Raw genomic sequence first — 18,038 nt, 5'->3', positions numbered from 1 at the left:
GGGGGGGGTGGGGGGGGGGGGGGGTGGGGGGGGGGGGGGGTGGGGGGGGGGGGGGGTGGGGGGGGGGGGGGGTGGGGGGGGGGGGGGGTGGGGGGGGGGGGGGGTGGGGGGGGGGGGGGGTGGGGGGGGGGGGGGGTGGGGGGGGGGGGGGGTGGGGGGGGGGGGGGGTGGGGGGGGGGGGGGGTGGGGGGGGGGGGGGGTGGGGGGGGGGGGGGGTGGGGGGGGGGGGGGGTGGGGGGGGGGGGGGGTGGGGGGGGGGGGGGGTGGGGGGGGGGGGGGGTGGGGGGGGGGGGGGGTGGGGGGGGGGGGGGGTGGGGGGGGGGGGGGGGGGGGGGGGGGGGGGGAGGGGGGGGGGGGGGGGGGGGGGGGGGGGGGGAGCGGGGGGGGGGGGGGGGGGGGGGGGGGGGGTGGGGGGGAGGGGGGGGGGGGGGGGGGGGGGGGGGGGGGCGGGGGGACGGGGGGGGGGGGGGGGCGGGGGGGGGCGGGTTGGGGCGGGGGGGGGGGCGTAGGCGGGGGGGGGGGGGTCACATTTCTGAAGGCACAGTCTAAAAACTTTCACGATCTCATCAGGAGACTGCCCTGATGATACCCCCCAGGTTTGGTGCAGTTTGGTTCAGGGGGGTCAAAGTTATGGACCCTCAAAACTGTAGCCCCCATCTCCTATTAGCTCCTATTGGAAACAATGGGGATAGGTGTACCCCCTTTGGGAGTCCATAACTTTGGACTCCCTGAACCAAACCTCACCAAACTTGGGGGGTATTGTAAGGACAATCTCCTGATGATACGCTGACAATTTGGTGTCGCTAGCCTAAAAACTGCGCCCCCTGCAGGCCAAAAATGGAAAACCACTAAAATACCCAAAAATGAACTCTGCATTTTGATGCCCCCCACAAGTTGATGCCCTGGGCAGCTGCCCACGTTGCCCAATGGGCATTACGCCTATGCCCCACCCAGCAGTGCCCCACCCCCAGAATGCCCGGCCACGCCCCTGTCGTGCCCAGCCCAGCCCCATTGGCGCTATGCCACTGTTTGAATCCCACCACCATGGGAACCTGTTACTAAAATTTTTGGATCCCACCACTGCCCAGTTCCTCCAGATAAGAGTACACCTGTTCTTAACCACTACGCCACTGCTGCTCCTTAAAAGATGCTCTTCAAAAAAGAAGATGAAAACCACACACTTACGGCTCCCGTAAAAAACTCCAGTCCCGTGAATGACAGGTTATTTGCTTTGGCTTCGAGGAGCTGAGGGATAGTGATAAAGCTGAAGTTCACAAGGAAAGAGAAAATGTTGAACGTCAGGAGCCATGTGAGGAAAACGAAGTAAGAGCAGATGCCGGTCCCAAATTTGCCACCAATGACCTTGAGAGTCTTCTGCCAACGTTGGAAGAACTGGACGCAGTCGGACAAGCCGTTTTTAAACTGCCGAAAGGACTAGAAGGGGAGCGGGAGGAGACAAAAACATGGAACCCCCATTTTAGTTAGCATACGATCGGATAATGATTCTGTTTTGCTTTAATAGTTCGCAGACTCTGGCCCCTTCCGCACATACAGAATAATGCACTTTCAATCCACATTGCCACTGGATTTTACTGTACTCCTTGAGGCAAATCGTGTGTGCTACACTTACCAAAGCGGTGTTGTAGAAGCATTGGGCACAACAGTTGATTTGAGCATCCCGGCTGCGTGTCTTTGTTTGTTCCATAAGAACATGATTCCTGTCAAGTGGCCAAAAAGTAGTGTATGTTACGCACATAATTAACTGGAAGTTTCCAGGTTCCCTTGCTTGAGCTCAAACGCATTCTCTGCTTATAGCACACACAACAGGATCTTTAACAGCAACCTAAGAATACCTCTGCAGGGAAATGCTCGTGCAAGGGTGGATGAGAGCATACATTATGTCAGATCAGCAAGATTCACCTTTCCCATTCATTCTCCGCATTCTTCTCTGCAGCAAGGAAGAACCCCAGTTTTCTTGCATACACACAGTTTACCTTCAGGCAGGTAGAGACGATCTTTGAGAAGATCCTTTCCAGGCAAAGCCCTACCTGGTCCTATCCACATCTAAAAATATTTGGCACACCTCCGGAAAGGAACCATGAGTGCCATAATGGGGACCTCTGACTTAAAACCAATTTGTCTCCTATCCTCTCCCCCACACACACCCAAGAAGAGCTATTTGGGATGGTTACCTGTGGAAAACCTGGTTAGGTCCCACTATTTTGTATTTAATTAATGAACGCATGAAGATTTGTGTCTTTTTAAATTGTTCAATACCAGGACTGGAGTCACTGGGACAGGACCTCAGCAAACGTTGGTTAAATGGTTGCAAAAGGAACATACAACCTTACATTTTTTTAAAATTCTCAAAAGCTTTACTTGAAACTGTAACATAAAGTGTGTTTTATTTGTATCTGCTGGGTGATGAGCGAATAAAGACCGACTGCTTTAAAAGGTGTACTTCAAAACAGGTCAACCTCTCCAACCTAGGCAAGCCCGAAGCACTTACAAAGATCAGAACGCCGTGTGCTTTTACCTGAGCTCCCGTTTTTCTTTCATGCTTTTGGGGATCTTCTGAATGGCTTTGATTCTTTCCCAGGATGACAAGCTTGCAAGACTTTGGATCAGCTTTTCTTCTGCATAAAGAAACCCCGCAAAACATGCAAGTAGTAGCATGACGTAATATGGCTGTTCTCTAACCTCTCCAGAATGTAACTGAGAAAACTAACATTGGAGTGGAAAGTTAAGAGATATGATAATGACAAGGAGGGAGGGGGTAGAAGAGAACTGTGGTTGCCTTGAGCAACCCAGAGGAAAGGTGGGATAAAGATGCCTCTAGGTGACAACAAACAACAACAATGGAGGTGAAATGTGACAAAAAAAGGACATGAATTATGAGCAAAACCATAAAGGTGACACCAGATTTGAGAATTCATCTGCCACTTCTTGGACCGTCTTTGTTCTAGAATGCGCCGTTTGGGTGCTGGTGCCTATCTAGTTCTGCCCCCAAGACTTCCCTCTGTGATACACCTCTGAAGATGCCAGCCACAGATGCTGGAAAAACGATAGGAACAAGATCTACCAGACCATGGCCACACAGCCCGGAAAACCCACCACAACCAGCCCCAGAAAGCATCATTTGACCAACACTCTCGCCACATTTCAAATCAGTTCATTGGTATGTTCTGCTTCCTCTCATGAGGTCAGGAGGGCAGCCTCTTTTCCTTTCTTCTCTCTATCCTCAGTGAGGTTTGTGAGTTTAGCCCAAGGTCATCAGGCAGGCTTCATGGTGGGAGGGGTTGCAGCTTGGCATGCCAACGTTCATAGGTTTAACCCCAGGCATCTCAAATTGGAAAGGCCAGACAGCAAGTGATGGGAAATAATTCCGTCCCTGGACCCTGGAGAGCCACTGGGGAGACCCTGGAGAGCCACTGCCAGCCTGAGCAGACTACATTGTCCACAATGGTTTGATTCAATATCAGGCAGCTCCATGCACTCACGGTGGAGTGCGGATTGGGCCCCTGGCCGCCCACCACTAGCCCATGCTGGGTTTGAGGCCCCTTCCGCACATGCAGAATAATGCACATTCAATCCACTTTCACAATTGTTTGAAAGTGGATTTGGCTCTTCTGCACAGTCAAATCCACCTGCAAAGTGCATCGAAAGTGGATTGAAAGTGCATTATTCTGCATGTATGGAAGGGGCCTGAGAGATGTATGCCCATGTGCCAAAGAACTTCTGGGAGGCAGTAATGTGTCAAAGAACTTCTGGGAGGCAGTAATATCTCTTCAATAGATAAAGGGGAAGGAGAGGAAACGTTCATTCACCTTGCTTCTGCTTCTCTTCATTATATCCTGGGTCCAACTGACGCAGACTAGAAGGCGCTAGGAAGGCCATGTCCACCTCTTGCCTGCTACGTCGCCGGATGTTGCCAACTGAGGAATTAAACAGAGCATCTCTTACGAGTCTAAAAGCTTTGTAAGGATATTGCTGAAGATAGAGGGTTCTTGAGGAACTCACAACATTTTATCCCAGCAAAAACATTCATGCCCACTTCCTCAGGGGCCAAGAAACACTTCTTCTAATGCATGTTATTTACGAAAAGATTTCTAATCATATACATGACATTTTAAAGTCATTCTTTGCAAATGTTTTTGTAGCGAAAACTCAGTATTGTCGTTGCTGGGAAAGATATTTACATCCATACAATCTTACCTCCATCACAAGTATCAGGGGATATATGCGTAGCGATCCGAAATTATGCTTTGGAAGTTAACTAACATATATGGAAATTCTGGTTCATATTCAAATGAAGGATTAACTGAAAAGGGGGGAAACAGAGTACAGAATACACAGCTCTTGCTGTAGTCAACACAATGCAGGTTTCTTGAAAGAATAACAAGGCTGAAGATGACATGGGTTGTACTGTATAAGAAGAAGAAGCGTTTGGATTTATACCCCACCTTTCTCTCCTGTAAGGAAACTCAAGGTGGCTTACAAGCTCCTTTCCCTTCCTCTCCCCACAACAGACACCTTGTGAGGTAGGTGCAGCTGAGAGAGTCCTGAGAGAACTGGGACTAGCCCAAGGTCACCCACCAGGAATGTAGGAGTGCAGAAACATATCTGGTTCACCAGATAAGCCTCTGACACTCAGGTGGAGGAGTGGGGAATCAAACCCGGTTCTCCAGATTAGAATCCACCTGCTCTTAACCAGTACCCCATGCTGGTTCTCCAATGCAGTCCTCAGTGCCAGTGTTGTCAAGTAGACAGCACAACTTGGATATAACCTCTACTTGGTCAGCTGATTCCCTCATTGCCATTTCTACCCCCACCTCCAATCCCTCGCAAAGTCACTCACACCTGAGAGCAACATAAAATATGAGTCAGAACGTACTGGATCTTGATCTGCCTTGATCTCAGATTGCAAATGCCTTAGCAGACCAGGTGCTCAAGAGCAGCAGCAGCAGAAGGCCATTGCTTTCACCTCCTGCATGTGAGCTCCCCAAGGCACCTGGTGGGCCACTGCGAGTAGCAGAGAGCTGGATTAGATGGACTCTGGTCTGATCCAGCAGGCTCTTTCTTCTTAAGGCCATTGCTTTCACCTCCTGCCTGTGAGCTCCCAAAGGCACCTGGTGGGCCACTGCAAGTAGCAGAGTGCTGGACTAGAGGGACTCTGGTCTGATCCAGCAAGGCTCTTTCTTATGTTCTTAAGGCCATTGCTTTCACCTCCTGCCTGTGAGCTCCCAAAGGCACCTGGTGGGCCACTGCGAGCAGCAGAGTGCTGGGCTAAATGGACTCTGGTCTGATCCAGCAGGCTCTTCCTTATGTTCTTCAGGCCATTGCTTTCACCTCCTGCCTGTGAGCTCCCAAAGGCACCTGGTGGGCCACTGCAAGTAGCAGAGTGCTGGACTAGATAGACTCTGGTCTGATCCAGCAGGCTAGTTCTTATGTTCTTATGTTCTTAAGGCACATTTTGGAGTAGTGGAAAACATGGATCTAGGCAGAATTTCTAAAGTCTCGTATTTAGTGAGCCTGTAATTCTTATAATTTAAATACACGTGAGTGAAAAACATACTGTGTGAATTGCCATATGGATTTGGATCAGATGTCTCAAATGGAAAAGGTCTTGAACCGTATTCGGCAGGAGACGGAATCCGCACAGAGTCCAAAGGCGTTTCCACCGGTGAAGTCCGCCCTTCTCCATTATAATCTTCATAGGGATAGTAAGGAGAGGAATCGTAAGGGTTGCGATGCGAAGAAGTGCTCCGGCGAGATCTTCTAAATGAAAAGGACAAGCAGGAGAAACAACTATTATGGCAAAAAGGAATTGATCCAGTAGTTACTTTAAATTGCATGTGCTGGAAGTCACTGAGAAAAAAATTAAAACATTTTGCAAATATGATATACACAATTGAGCACCACAGAGGTAACATGTCAGCGTTTAGGGCTGACTTTTTGTTATTAGGGTGAAGTTAAAACATACACACAATGAAAATGTGAAACCGTTGTCTCGGTAATTCGTAGCACCACCTTCTGCGTAATTTCTATCCCCTTAATTTTAGGTGTTATGCAATAAGAACCGAATTAACTATATTTCCAACGGCAGCTTGATTTTGAACAACAACAAAAATCCATGGCTGCATGCCTGCATTAAACCGCTGAGCATGAACATTATTCAAGATAGTAAGTCCCTCCGTCTGCTTTCTTGGTTTGAAAGTTGTAAGTAAAATCATAGTAAGACTGGATCTTCTGTTTGCGTAAACAGGAGCTGATGATTTAAACTGAAAAGTCACTATGCTGCTAAAAGCTTAATCAACTGTCCAAAACGATAAGCAAAACTGAAAATGGTATTCTGTATAGCATTTAAAGCACTATATCTTCCTGCAGGGAAAGAGTATCCATCTTACTGTACATCTATCGATTTAACTAGGGCTGATTCCACATGGGCCTAAAACAGCAGTGTGAAAACGGCGTGAAAACGGTGTAAAAGGGTTTAAAACTGTGTAAAAGGGTTTCTACTGTTTTCACACCGTTTTCACACTGCTGTTTTTGGCCCATGCGGAACCAGCCCAAGTCTATATCCCAACTTTCTGCCCTCACAAAGACCCCCAAGGCAGCTAACAAATTAAAACATACATAATAAAATCACATTTTAACAACCGTTAAACCCTCCTCCCCCCAAAAAAACATACACCCACCTAGTCAGAGGCAAATCCCATTCAGCAAAATTCTACTTTTCCTAGGTTTCTTTCGCAAAGTGCACTCTTGGTGTGCACTGATAAATTGGATCAAAACCCAGAATGATTCTCTAGATTTACTCTACAGACTGAATTGTTATTTTTCCAGTTAGTCAACAACAGCAATTGTCTGTAGTCTTCTAAGCTAAATGTCATACTTACACTCTGTCAAGCTCCAGCGTTTCAGAATCATGGTAGTCCGGGTTGTCAAGGCCGTCATTATAGCGAAAAGCCATTTTGCAAGACAAATATTTGGAAATTCACCCGGCAGCGTGCGTCAGTTTTTCATTAGTGATGTCTCCATTCTGAAATCTATTTTAAAAAGAAATGACATTCAATCAAATGTTCTGGGTGGAGTATTTGTACAGTACATTTGACCATGCACTTTTTTTAAAGGATTATAATCCACCGAATACAACTGGATTTGGTCCCAAATGAAGTTTAACCCAAAGCTTAATCGTATGCTGTATTTCTAGGACTATCTTATAGAATCATGGAGTTGGAAGAGACCCCAAGGGCCATCAAGTCCAATCCCCTGCAATGCAGACACACAAAATCAAAGCACTCCTGACAGATGGCCATCCAGCCTCTCTTTAAAAACCTCCAAAGAAGGAGACTGCACCACACTCCAAGGTAGTGCTGTGCATCCCACTGTCGAACAGCCCTGACTGTCAGGAAGTTTTTCCTGATGCTTAAGTGGAATCTCTTTTCCTTCATATTGAATCCATAAGTCCTGGTCCTAGTCTCTGGAGCAGCAGAAAACAAGCTTGCTCCCTCACCAAGATGACATCCCTTCAAATATCTAAACATGGCTATCGTGTCACTTGTTCACCTTCTCTTCACCAAACTAAACATACCCAGTCCCTAAGTCTCTCCTTGTAGGGCATGGTTTCCATGGACTCCTGGCCAGTCAAATGCATAAACGAGTCCAGGCGCCTGTAATAGCGGCAAACTTAGAACACAGCATCCCAAAAGCCACTCGGTTGCAACAGATGGAATGAAGACGCATCAGTTAATTAGACTGGTGAGTGTGACAGTTCTTCTGTACAAGTGCCCTTTAATGAAAGTTATTAAAACCAGTTTTCAGAGTTTGGCAGTTTAACTTCTGACCACAACCGCTCAAAACTTTTCGGCAGCAGCTTCCCGTTACTCTTCCTGTTAACATTCCTGTGGTTAACTGAAAAATGGGGTCGGCTGCTATTCCACAACCAAGCTCCTGAATACCTGTCTATCATGCTGAGCTATTGTAATTTTTATTTTACAGAATCTACATCCTGCTTTTCTGCTCTCATAAGCGCCACCGAACAGCTGGGGAGGCCAGTCACCAGGTGCGGCCAAGGAATCCCTCAGAATTACAGCTTCTGTAATTATATATAATGGAAAAATATGCAATATAATGTCTACAGCAAATAATTGTATTATATATATATATATATGTTTGATCTTCTCTGGAATTGGCTAGGATGAATATGAGAAATGTGTTGATGACCACGGGTGTTAGTATTGAAGAAAACGCTTATCGATATCCAAATAGAACTGAGAAGTGAAAAAAGAATAGGGGAAGTCAGTTAGAGTATAGGGATAGATTAGTAATAAATAAGTATAGCAGCACAGTAGAATGATTGACAAATAGATGGTTAAGCTAGTTATATAGTGAGCCGGAAAGATGAGCGAGTAGAAATGATTAATGTTAGATACATAAATGTACTCTAGTACTATCTTTGTTAATCTATGGAAAATGGATCTATTTGTCATGCTGTAATATGATTTTGTGTGTTATTATTGCAAATATTTTATATAATAAATAAATAAATAAATAAATATATAAATATATATATATATTTAAAAAAAAGAATTACAGCTTCGGAGATCAGTTTTCCTGGAGAAAATGGCTGCTTTGGAAGGTGGACTCTGTGGCATCATACCTGGCTGAGGTCCTGGCAAACTGATAGCACTCCAGATGTTCGTGGACTACAATTCCCATCAGCCCCTGCTCTTAACCAATTGGCTGCATGCCCGTGCAGCAGGGGCTGATGGGATGCTGACCAACACCTCCATGGGCTGCATCTGGGAGGTACCGACAACAACTCTTTCCACCATGATCCTAGGGATATCAGCCTCCAGGTGGGACCTGGGGATTCCCTACTCATCTCCAGACGACAGATCAGTTTCCCCTGGAGAAAATGGCCACTCTTAGGGTGGACTCTATGACTTAGTACGACACTGAGGTCTTTGTGGGGTAGAGAGTCAGCGTGGTCAAGAGGAGGTGCACTCTAATCTGGAGAACAGGGTTTGATTCCCCGCTCGGCCACTTGAGCTGTGGAGGCTTATCTGGGGAACCAGATCTGCTTGTGCACTCCGACACACGCCAGCTGGGCTAGTCACAGTTCTTTGAAGCTCTCTCAGCCCCACCGACCTTGCAGGGTGTTTGTTGTGGGGGAAGGGCAAGGAGATTGTAAGCCCCTTTGAGTCTCCTACAGGAGAGAAAGGGGGGATATAAATCCAAACTCTTCTTCTTCTTCTTCCAGGAGTTTCCTAACCAGAATCTGATCATCCTACTTCCTTATTTGCCACTGTTGGCCAGGGAGAACCTGGCAACCCTGCTCTGAAAACATCAGGAAATCCACAGTGTGCACAAAATACCTGTACATTTGGCATTTGTTCAGTGAACAGAGCAAACAAAGCCTATTAAAGTCTATAGGTATTTAACCTGAGTATAAACACCTAGGCACAAAGGTCACTTTACTGTTGATCAGAAATTTATTTCATAATTACAAACCCAAGCTGCTTATCTGCGATCTTGTCTTCAGGAAACAGCTGGGAGCAAAAGCCGCAATAAGCAATTTGGTATGTCCTAGCTGACCAGCCAACAAAAGCAAATTGGACTCCGATACCAAGAGTATCAGGAGGGAAAGGTGTGGTGCGTGCAACTAGACTCTACCCAGGCCAGCTTGCTCGGCATTCATTCACCGTCTCTCCCCCAAGTTCAGCTAGAACAGGGGTCTGCAACCTGCGGCTCTTTCAGCCTTATACTGCGGCTCCACGTGGCCTGGAGGTCAGAGGGTAGTGTGGGCGTGTCCCTCCAGCCCTCCAGAGCAGTGCTGAAAGAAAGGTGAGTGGAGGGGCTGAACCAGAGGTGGCTCTGTGGCTTGGTAGATCTTCGGGGCCATGGAAAACAGGTCCAAATGGCTCTTTGGGTGGTAAAGGTTGCCGACCCCTGAGCTAGAAGGAAACCCAACAGCATCAACAACTGTTTTTCCTTCCCCGGTTCTTCAACAATTACCCTCCCTGCAAACACTGGAAAAGAAAAGAAAACTTAGCAAATGATGAAGGACCCCACACATACAGTGGCTTCTTGTCACCCACTCAGAAGAAATCTTCAAGAATTGCTACAGGAAACACCCTCCTGTTTTCTCTCCCCTATTTTCCCCTGACAAAAGTGTAGCAGAAAATATACATCTTCACTATGTAACTGAAGGTAAGTTGTGCATGAGCAAGAAAATATTTTTGAAACAATATTTTCACTTTAAAAGATATCCTGTTAAGCTGAGGTTCTGCCTGAAAGGTAGAGTTACACATAAACTCACTCCCTGACATTTGGCGACTGCTGTCGCCCCCTCCTGTCACAGCCATTTTGTGGGTCACAATTCCAAAGACACACACAGGGTCAAAAAGGTCGGGAGCCCCTGATTAAGACATTGCTACCCTACTAACCTCCCCATCTGAGGCTCCAAAGGGGTTTATAACACCCTTTTCACTCTATGATGTGATATTGGTTAGACCAGTGGTGGCGAACCTTTGGCACTCCAGATGTTATGGACTACAATTCCCATCAGAAGGGGCTGATGGGAATTGTAGTCCATAACATCTGGAGTGCCAAAGGTTCGCCACCACGGGGTTAGACTGAGAAAGTGCCTGACACAAGATAATTCGGAGAGCTTCTACGGCCGAGTAAGGATTTGAATGCGAGTCTCCCAGATAGTAGTTGACACTCTAACCACTACACCAAACCGACATAATGAATTATTCCATCAAATAGTAATCCAATCTTGTATTATTACACAGTACAAATTCTAGCCTGGGCTCGTAGAAAATAAAACGGCCCACCACAATAGGGCAGATCAGGACCATCAATGACAAGATTTTGCATCAAGCAAGTCAAACCGCTCGAGCCCTCAGGCCCAAAACATTGAGATGATTTTGCGGTTCCGCAGCTTTTTAATTCGTCCTGAACTGGAAAGGTAAAATAGAGACAGAGGCTTGCTTGGCACTGGATGATAATTTAATGAGCTGTATCAGTTACAAGGAGCTCCTTGGCAAATTTATTTGAACAGGGAAGAGAAATATAAAAACAAACTATAATTCTAACTCGAGACTTGAGGAAGGCTTCTGTTATTGCAATGCTAACAATAAGGAAACCACGCCACAATTTGTTGGGGTGGGATGGCTGCTCTTTTTCACCCGACACGCTGCTTTGCATAGCTGCAGGGTACAGAGACTGAAGTCAAGAAGAGAAACCCAAAGTTTTGTCAAGAAAAGTGCCATAATCTCTATTATTTTATGCAGTTAAAACTGTGGAAATAAATGGCGTTATAGTCTATTGTATTTGTCCTATGATAGGTTTGTATTTGCCATATGATATATACAGTCAACAATGGCATAGTTTTCATCCAGATGGCAAGTCTGTATTCCTGCCTGTACCACATCTGGACAGGTAGCAGAAAGCAGAACGTACCCAGGACAGAGGGACAGATGAAAAGCATGTGTCTGGCCCATTCATTTGCCTACAGATGTGAATGACAACTTTTGCCAACAGTTGGAGTGTTCTTCCCGTATTCCAGATCACAAGCATGAAGTCAAAATTCCCATTTGAAAGTGGGGACTTGATCATCTGTGCTCGCTATGCTGGCTCTCTACCAGAGGCATATCTAGGGAAAATGTACCTTGGTGCATAAGCAACTAGGTTGCTTATAATATAGTTCTTCAGATTGTTAAACATGAAAATGTACAACAATGGGCAACCGCCCTCCCCCACCACGATCAAACAACGCTTTTTTTGCACCAGGTCTTGAAGTCAGTGTTTGGACCCAGGAGGAAGGAGGAGGAGTGGGGGGGGCATTTTCCACCCCCCACATGAGCCCGGGGATATCTGACCCCATAAATGGTCCCTGCTCTCTACCAGATATGTAGACACGGTGATTAACCAATTCAGCGAAAAACATTTCCATGGACAACAATCGGAATAACTGTATTATAAGCAACCAAGTCCAAAAACAATTTTAAAAGCTCGTGGAATGAATATCAGTTTTTAACCTTTTAAAGTTAATACCAAACAAAAGATTTCCCCCCATTTTTATCAAATAAAAATACGCTGTAGATTCCTTTCTCAAAATCTGGCTGCCAGGAATTTCTGTCGGAAATCACTTGTTCTTACTAGTGGCCACGCTAACGGCCCAGAACAGATGGGATGGAGATCACAGATCTTTGCCAGTTCGTATGAAGTAAACTGTGCATGCACAAACCCATGATTCAGAAAGGAGGATTCTGCCCAAGCCACTAAGCCTTGCTCAGTTTCACTAATCAAAGCCCCTGGTGCTGCTACCAACAGTTTTAAAGAAAAAGAAAAGGTGACACACCTTTTAAAATCCTTATTTTTCTTTCGATCTACAGTGGTAATGTAAGCCCAGTTTCAGTCAGCATAACCAAGCGGGGTCTTCCCCTTTTCCTCTCCAGCATGGCCCACATTCAAATCCTGGCCTCGTTTGCACGCAATTTATCTTTTATAGACTCATTGAACCCTGTTTAGCCCCTTAAATTATCCCTACCCCTTTCAGGAACCCTGGTAAAGTCGTGTTGACATTAGCAATGATTAATCCGCTCTCCTAGATCACGTTTCCCCCGCCAGTCCAATATGTGGCTTTCACTTCCTTATTGGCAAAACGTCCAAAGGTGGCATTTGAAATCAAGTGGAAAAGAGCAACTCCAAGAACAGAAGGGTGTCCCGCCACAAACACTAAAATGCCTCCCTTTCCCCAAGCGAGGGGGGCAAAACCAATGGGACTCCTGAAGGAACAGCCCCTCCCCCCGCCAGTTTTTCCTCATGTTCAAAAATTTAACATCGATGATTTAGCTTATCACTGTGCCTGCTCCACGCCCAGCAGAAAGCAGTTTCATACATGACGTTTGATACCAACATGTAGACGAGTGTAACATACCCAATAGCCCTCAGCAGAGCAAGCTTGAGGCAGGATCCGTCCATGCTAAGTCAAGTGTATTTGAAAGAAGAACCAGTGATGCTCAGCTACTCATCCACTACCACCCAGTAAGGATTCAACACTATAATCAACCAACATTCTGGACAAAGCAACTTTATTCATATTGGGATTGCTGCCAAAGCAACATTTTTCAAATGTTGGCACAGCCAATCAACTCTCCAATAACTGATCAAAAGCCATGCTGGGCAAAAGCCCCACCTGGCACCACTCACTTCCCCAAAACACCAGGTTGACACCAGAAAAGGTGTGGGCAGATGCCATCACTGTGGTGCACATGGGTACCACATTGAGGACCTCTGGGGCAGACACACATTAGAGAAGTCACACAACTTTTCCTGACTAGAACAAGGAAGAGGTTCAGAGAAAGGAGCTGTTTTTCCAAGGCAAGCTTGAAACAGAATGATTTTAATTTCAGAACGGAAGCACAGGGGGGGCTGAAATAATGCAGGCATGGGGGTTAAAATCATGGGAGGGCAGGTGGAACAGACATTGCAACAGGGGAAGAGCTAAGGGAAGGGGAGAAAGAAGGAAGATCCCTTTTAAGACCGCTGACAGAAAGGATTCCAGTGCTTACCAAGACCATGTGCTTCAGAATTAGTCTGTTCAAGGGCTCCTCCAAGGCTCCAAACTGGTGGATACGGTTTTGCCTGGAACATATATCAGAACGTCAACACTCGGCTGAAACAATCCTTAGCCTCTTGCTGCCTTTTCTTTCTCAGGAAGGGGCTGGTACCTGATCCCAAAGGGAAAGGGAGGAGGCAGCTTCCCCGCTGCTAAGAGAACAGCAGGTGCTGACACTCTAACTGCTTGAACTCCCGGAAATTAATTCAGAATTAGAGTCCCATAGCAGCACAAAACACAGGGACGAGTACGGGCAGAACTCTCTGTAGGTCTCCGAACCTGAAAGAAAGCCAGGGCACACGGAGATAAGACTGACTAAAGTTCTCCCAGGTTCTCCCGCCCCGCGCATTTTTCTGTCTCTTTCCTGGATGCACTTACTTTCTCTAGAGTGTTTACTGTGTTTGTTTGAGCACAATTGCTTGTTCGTTCATCCTTCACAGCCAGGACTAGGGTGACTTGTTACAAACAAGTCAGCACACACACAAAACAAAACACACACACTCAATTCAGCAGTGAATTCACAGTAGATAGGTACACCCTGGTTATTTTCATAGGCTGTTCGATAGGCATTGTTACATACTCGTTCACGGCCAATGTTTCAGCTCACGGTCAGATGCTAACTGATGTGCCTCCCAAAGGAACAAAAGCATGTAGCCCCTGGTGTTAATTTGCTATTCATATTTCTCCACATCAGCCAATTCTGAATCCACAGGACGGTGTACTTGGCGTAGTGGCGTAGGAGATTAAGAGCTCGTGTATCTAATCTGGAAGAACCGGGTTTGATTCTCAGCTCTGCCGCCTGAGCTGTAAAGGCTTATCTGGGGAATTCAGGCTAGCCTGTGCACTCCCACACATGCCAGCTGGGTGATCTTGGGCTAGCCACAGCTTCTCGGAGCTCTCTCAGCCCCACCCACCTCCCAGGGTGTTTGTTGTGAGGGGGGAAGGGCAAGGAGATTGTAAGCCCCTTTGAGTCTCCTGCAGGAGAGAAAGGGGGGATATAAATCCAAAGTCTTCTTCTTCTTAATGTGAACCACCATAAATTTAATCCAAGAATTAAAAAAACTAATTCAAGGGGGAAAAGGTTTTCTGACAAAAACTACAAATACCTCTATGAATGTGTATTGGATGCAAAGCTGCACTCTATGCTTTGGAACATAAACTGGACAGTATTATTTATTAGATCCGTGGCACCCGTGGTCTGTCAGAGATGGCAGAAAGAATTATAACTTGGTTCAGAATTCTTTTTTTCCCAGCTAATACTGGGGGCAAAAGAACAATTCGAACTTTGGGAGTATGGAATACTTGGATCTTTGATTTAGGGTTACTTTTAAAAGTATTATAGTCTTGAAGGTTTACTTGGGCAGATAGCCACCTGTCTAGTGCAAACATTTCCTGATAGGCTATATAAACAGAGATGTGGGAAGCGTTTTCTTGTGGAATCAGGTACTGCGTTCATGCCAGAATGAGAGAACAAGCAGGAATTGTCCTAAGAAAGGATCTTGTACACACAAGTCCCAGCCCACTTTTGGGCCAAAGAGGAGCATTAGTCAGAAAGAATAGTATAGCCCAGGGGTCTGCAACCCACGGCTCTGGAGCTGCATGCAGCTCTTTCAGCCTTATACTGCAGCTCCGCGGGGCCTGGAGGTCAGAGGGTAGTATGGGCATGTCCCTCCAGCCCTTCAGAGCAGCGCTAGAAGGAAAGGTGAGTGGAGGGGCCGAACCAGAGGTGGCTCCGTGCGTGAGGGCGCAGCTTTTCACAACCCCTCACCTCACCTTCCAGCGCTGCTCTGGAGGGTTGGGGGGACATGCCCACACTGCCCTCTGACCCCTGGAGGTCGGAGGGTAGCGTGGGCGAGTCCCTCCAGAGCAGCTGCCATCCCACTCTGCCCCACAGAGCAGGCGGCTGGCTGCTCCGTGGGGCAGAGGGGGTTTCCCTCCCTGGCGCCGCTGCCTCCTGCAGGCCGCAGACGCCATCCCCCTCTGCCCCACGGAGCAGGCGGCTGGCTGCTCCGTCGGTCAGAGGGGGTTTCCGTGCCCTGTGCCGCTGCCTCCCACACCGTGAGAGGTGGCAGCACCAGGCAGGCCGCAGACGCCATCCCCCTCTGCCCCACGGAGCAGGCAGCTGCCTGCTCTGTCGGGCAGATGGGGTTTCCTTGCCCGGCGCCTCCACATCCCAGCACTAGAAGGAAAGGTGAGTGGAAGGGCACAGAGCCGCCTCTCCAGCTTGGTGGATCTTCAGGGCCGTGGAATACGGGTCCAAATGGCTCCTTGGGTGGTAAAGGTTGCCGACCCCTGGTATAGCCAGTAAGAATTGCTAAGAATTGCTATGTTTCTACTGCAATGTCCAAAAAAACATGACCTGTGCTACTTACCTGGCAGACTAAACCAGGAAACCTAGTTTCATCATCTACCTACAGTTTACTACCTCAAGCATTTATTGCATTAGTCACTGCAATTTTGTTGTCACTACTGCTGCAGGGAATGAATCGTGCAGGTTTACTGCGTACATACTTCCCACAGATTTGGAACTTTTTCCTGTAACAGTAGCTACACACGTGCAAAAACGAACAAGCCATTACAAATAAGAGTTTTGCTCAGTGGTGGGATTCAGCCGGTTCACACCACTTCGGCAGAACCGGTCGTTAAAATGGTGCTCGTAAACAACCAGTTGTTACATGAGTTGAATCCCACCACCGGAACCGGTTGTTAAATTATTTGAATCCCACCACTGGTTTTTACTGAACTAAGGTAACACACGTGAGAACTGCCAGGTCAGCCTCTTCTTAAACATGTTTTCAGCGTCACAACCTGCAAGGAATATCATTAAACATAATTTGACAGTTTGTTCCCTTCCTGTTAGCTGAACCAAATTTTACACTCACCGACAGGCAGAAATTCACCAGCCACCACAGCCGTTCCACAGCAACTCAAAAATAACTGCAAAAACCATCTGTGTCCTCCCTTCCTAAAATCTTTCCATCTCTTAAGATGAGATAGATAACCTCTGCTCCAAGTGACCACTCATGGGGCAAGGAGGTTTTTCTGGAAATGCAGGTGCATAGTTCCTGGGCTTATGCAAGTCAATGGGAGCCCTTTGAAGGGCCTTCCAGATGTTCAGGGTTTTTTCACTTTTTAGCTCCCTGTGCCACTGAAAGGCTTCCCAGAACAGGGGGCAGCACAGCTGTCTGGGCACCCAGTTGTGTGGACTGAGCTATAAATCAATCAAATGCAGTCCTAAATAAAACTGTCTTCAACTGCCATCTGAAAATTGACAGTGAGGGAGCTAGGTCCACCTCCACGGGAAGGTTGTTCCATTATCAAGGGGCTACCACCAGAAAGCCCTCTTCTGTGCGTCCACCGGACAAGTTTCTTTCATTGGTGGGATAGTCAGGAGGGCCTCACCTTGCCGTCTTTAATCTCTTGGGAACAAAAGTACAAGATGCAGACCCAAGCCACCTAGGACAAAACCAACACCTTGAACTGGCCATGGCAGCAGATCCACAGCCAGTATAACAGTACCATGGTCATACACACCTGATAGTTGGTCCTGACCAGAAGTCTAGGGGCAGAATTGCACACAAACTACAGCTTCTGAACACCTTTCCAGGGTAGCCCCAAGAAGAGTCCAGTCCAGTCTAGATGTAACTAAGGCATGGATCACTGCGGCTAGATCAAACTGACCGAGGAAGAGATGTAGCTGATGCACTAATCCCAGACCTGCCTTTCTACCAAACTGGAGAACCTCTGCCTTGTCAGGGTTACGGTTCATGGCTCAGCTTGTTCAACCTCACCTAGTCCATTACTGACTCCAAGCACCAAATCAAAACATCAATAGCATTCTCAGAATTAAGTGGGACACAAAGATAGCTGGGCATCATCTGCATGTTATGGACACTACATCCCTTCTGATGACCTCTCCCAGTAGCATCCTATAGATATTAAAAATAGCATAGATGTGGCACCCCACAGGCAAACAACCGTAGGGCAGAGTAGGAAACCCCCGATGCTACCATCTAAGACTGACCCCCCTGATTTTTCTTTCATTCATTCCTTTTCCGAACATTTATTACCCACCTATCATTAAAGTCCCATGATTATTCATTCATTCATTTTGTGTACATTTATTACCCACCTGTCACCAAAGTCCCTGTTTTGAGCAACAATTGCATTTTTTACCTGTATTCGACCAATTCAACCGGCACAGGCACAACACACTTCCCCTTTCCTCTCAACCGCCAAAGAGACAACTTAAGGCGGAACAAAATTCATGTCCCTTTATTTATTTGATTTATACCCTGCTTTTTCCCCAATCAAGGGGTCAGAGAGGCTTCTAACAGAAAAACAACAATGTAACAATTAGAGATATCAATACATCAAAAATCCCAATATAAAACTAATAAAAACG

General features: G+C 47.0%; 1 protein-coding gene across 1 annotated transcript in view; it reads right to left on the bottom strand.

Moving 5' to 3' along the window:
* The window catches only part of TMC5 (transmembrane channel like 5), a 56,228-nt gene extending 42,507 nt beyond the window's left edge, over positions 1-13,721 (bottom strand). Inside the window, exons 1-8 of the mRNA XM_048494189.1 lie at positions 13,587-13,721; positions 6,900-7,049; positions 5,576-5,778; positions 4,216-4,321; positions 3,828-3,935; positions 2,537-2,636; positions 1,631-1,718; positions 1,186-1,434 (exon numbers count right to left, since the gene is read on the bottom strand). Of these exons, the coding sequence (XP_048350146.1) occupies positions 1,186-1,434; positions 1,631-1,718; positions 2,537-2,636; positions 3,828-3,897 (507 nt within the window). The 5' untranslated portion in view covers positions 3,898-3,935; positions 4,216-4,321; positions 5,576-5,778; positions 6,900-7,049; positions 13,587-13,721. The remainder of the gene's footprint in view (positions 1-1,185; positions 1,435-1,630; positions 1,719-2,536; positions 2,637-3,827; positions 3,936-4,215; positions 4,322-5,575; positions 5,779-6,899; positions 7,050-13,586) is intronic.
* Positions 13,722-18,038: the final 4,317 nt, after the last annotated feature.

Source organism: Sphaerodactylus townsendi, linkage group LG04 (genome assembly GCF_021028975.2).
Source record: "Sphaerodactylus townsendi isolate TG3544 linkage group LG04, MPM_Stown_v2.3, whole genome shotgun sequence".
Classification (NCBI taxonomy): Eukaryota; Metazoa; Chordata; class Lepidosauria; order Squamata; family Sphaerodactylidae; genus Sphaerodactylus; species Sphaerodactylus townsendi.
Note: the sequence above shows the minus strand (reverse complement) of the source record. Positions and strands in the feature narration are given on the sequence as shown.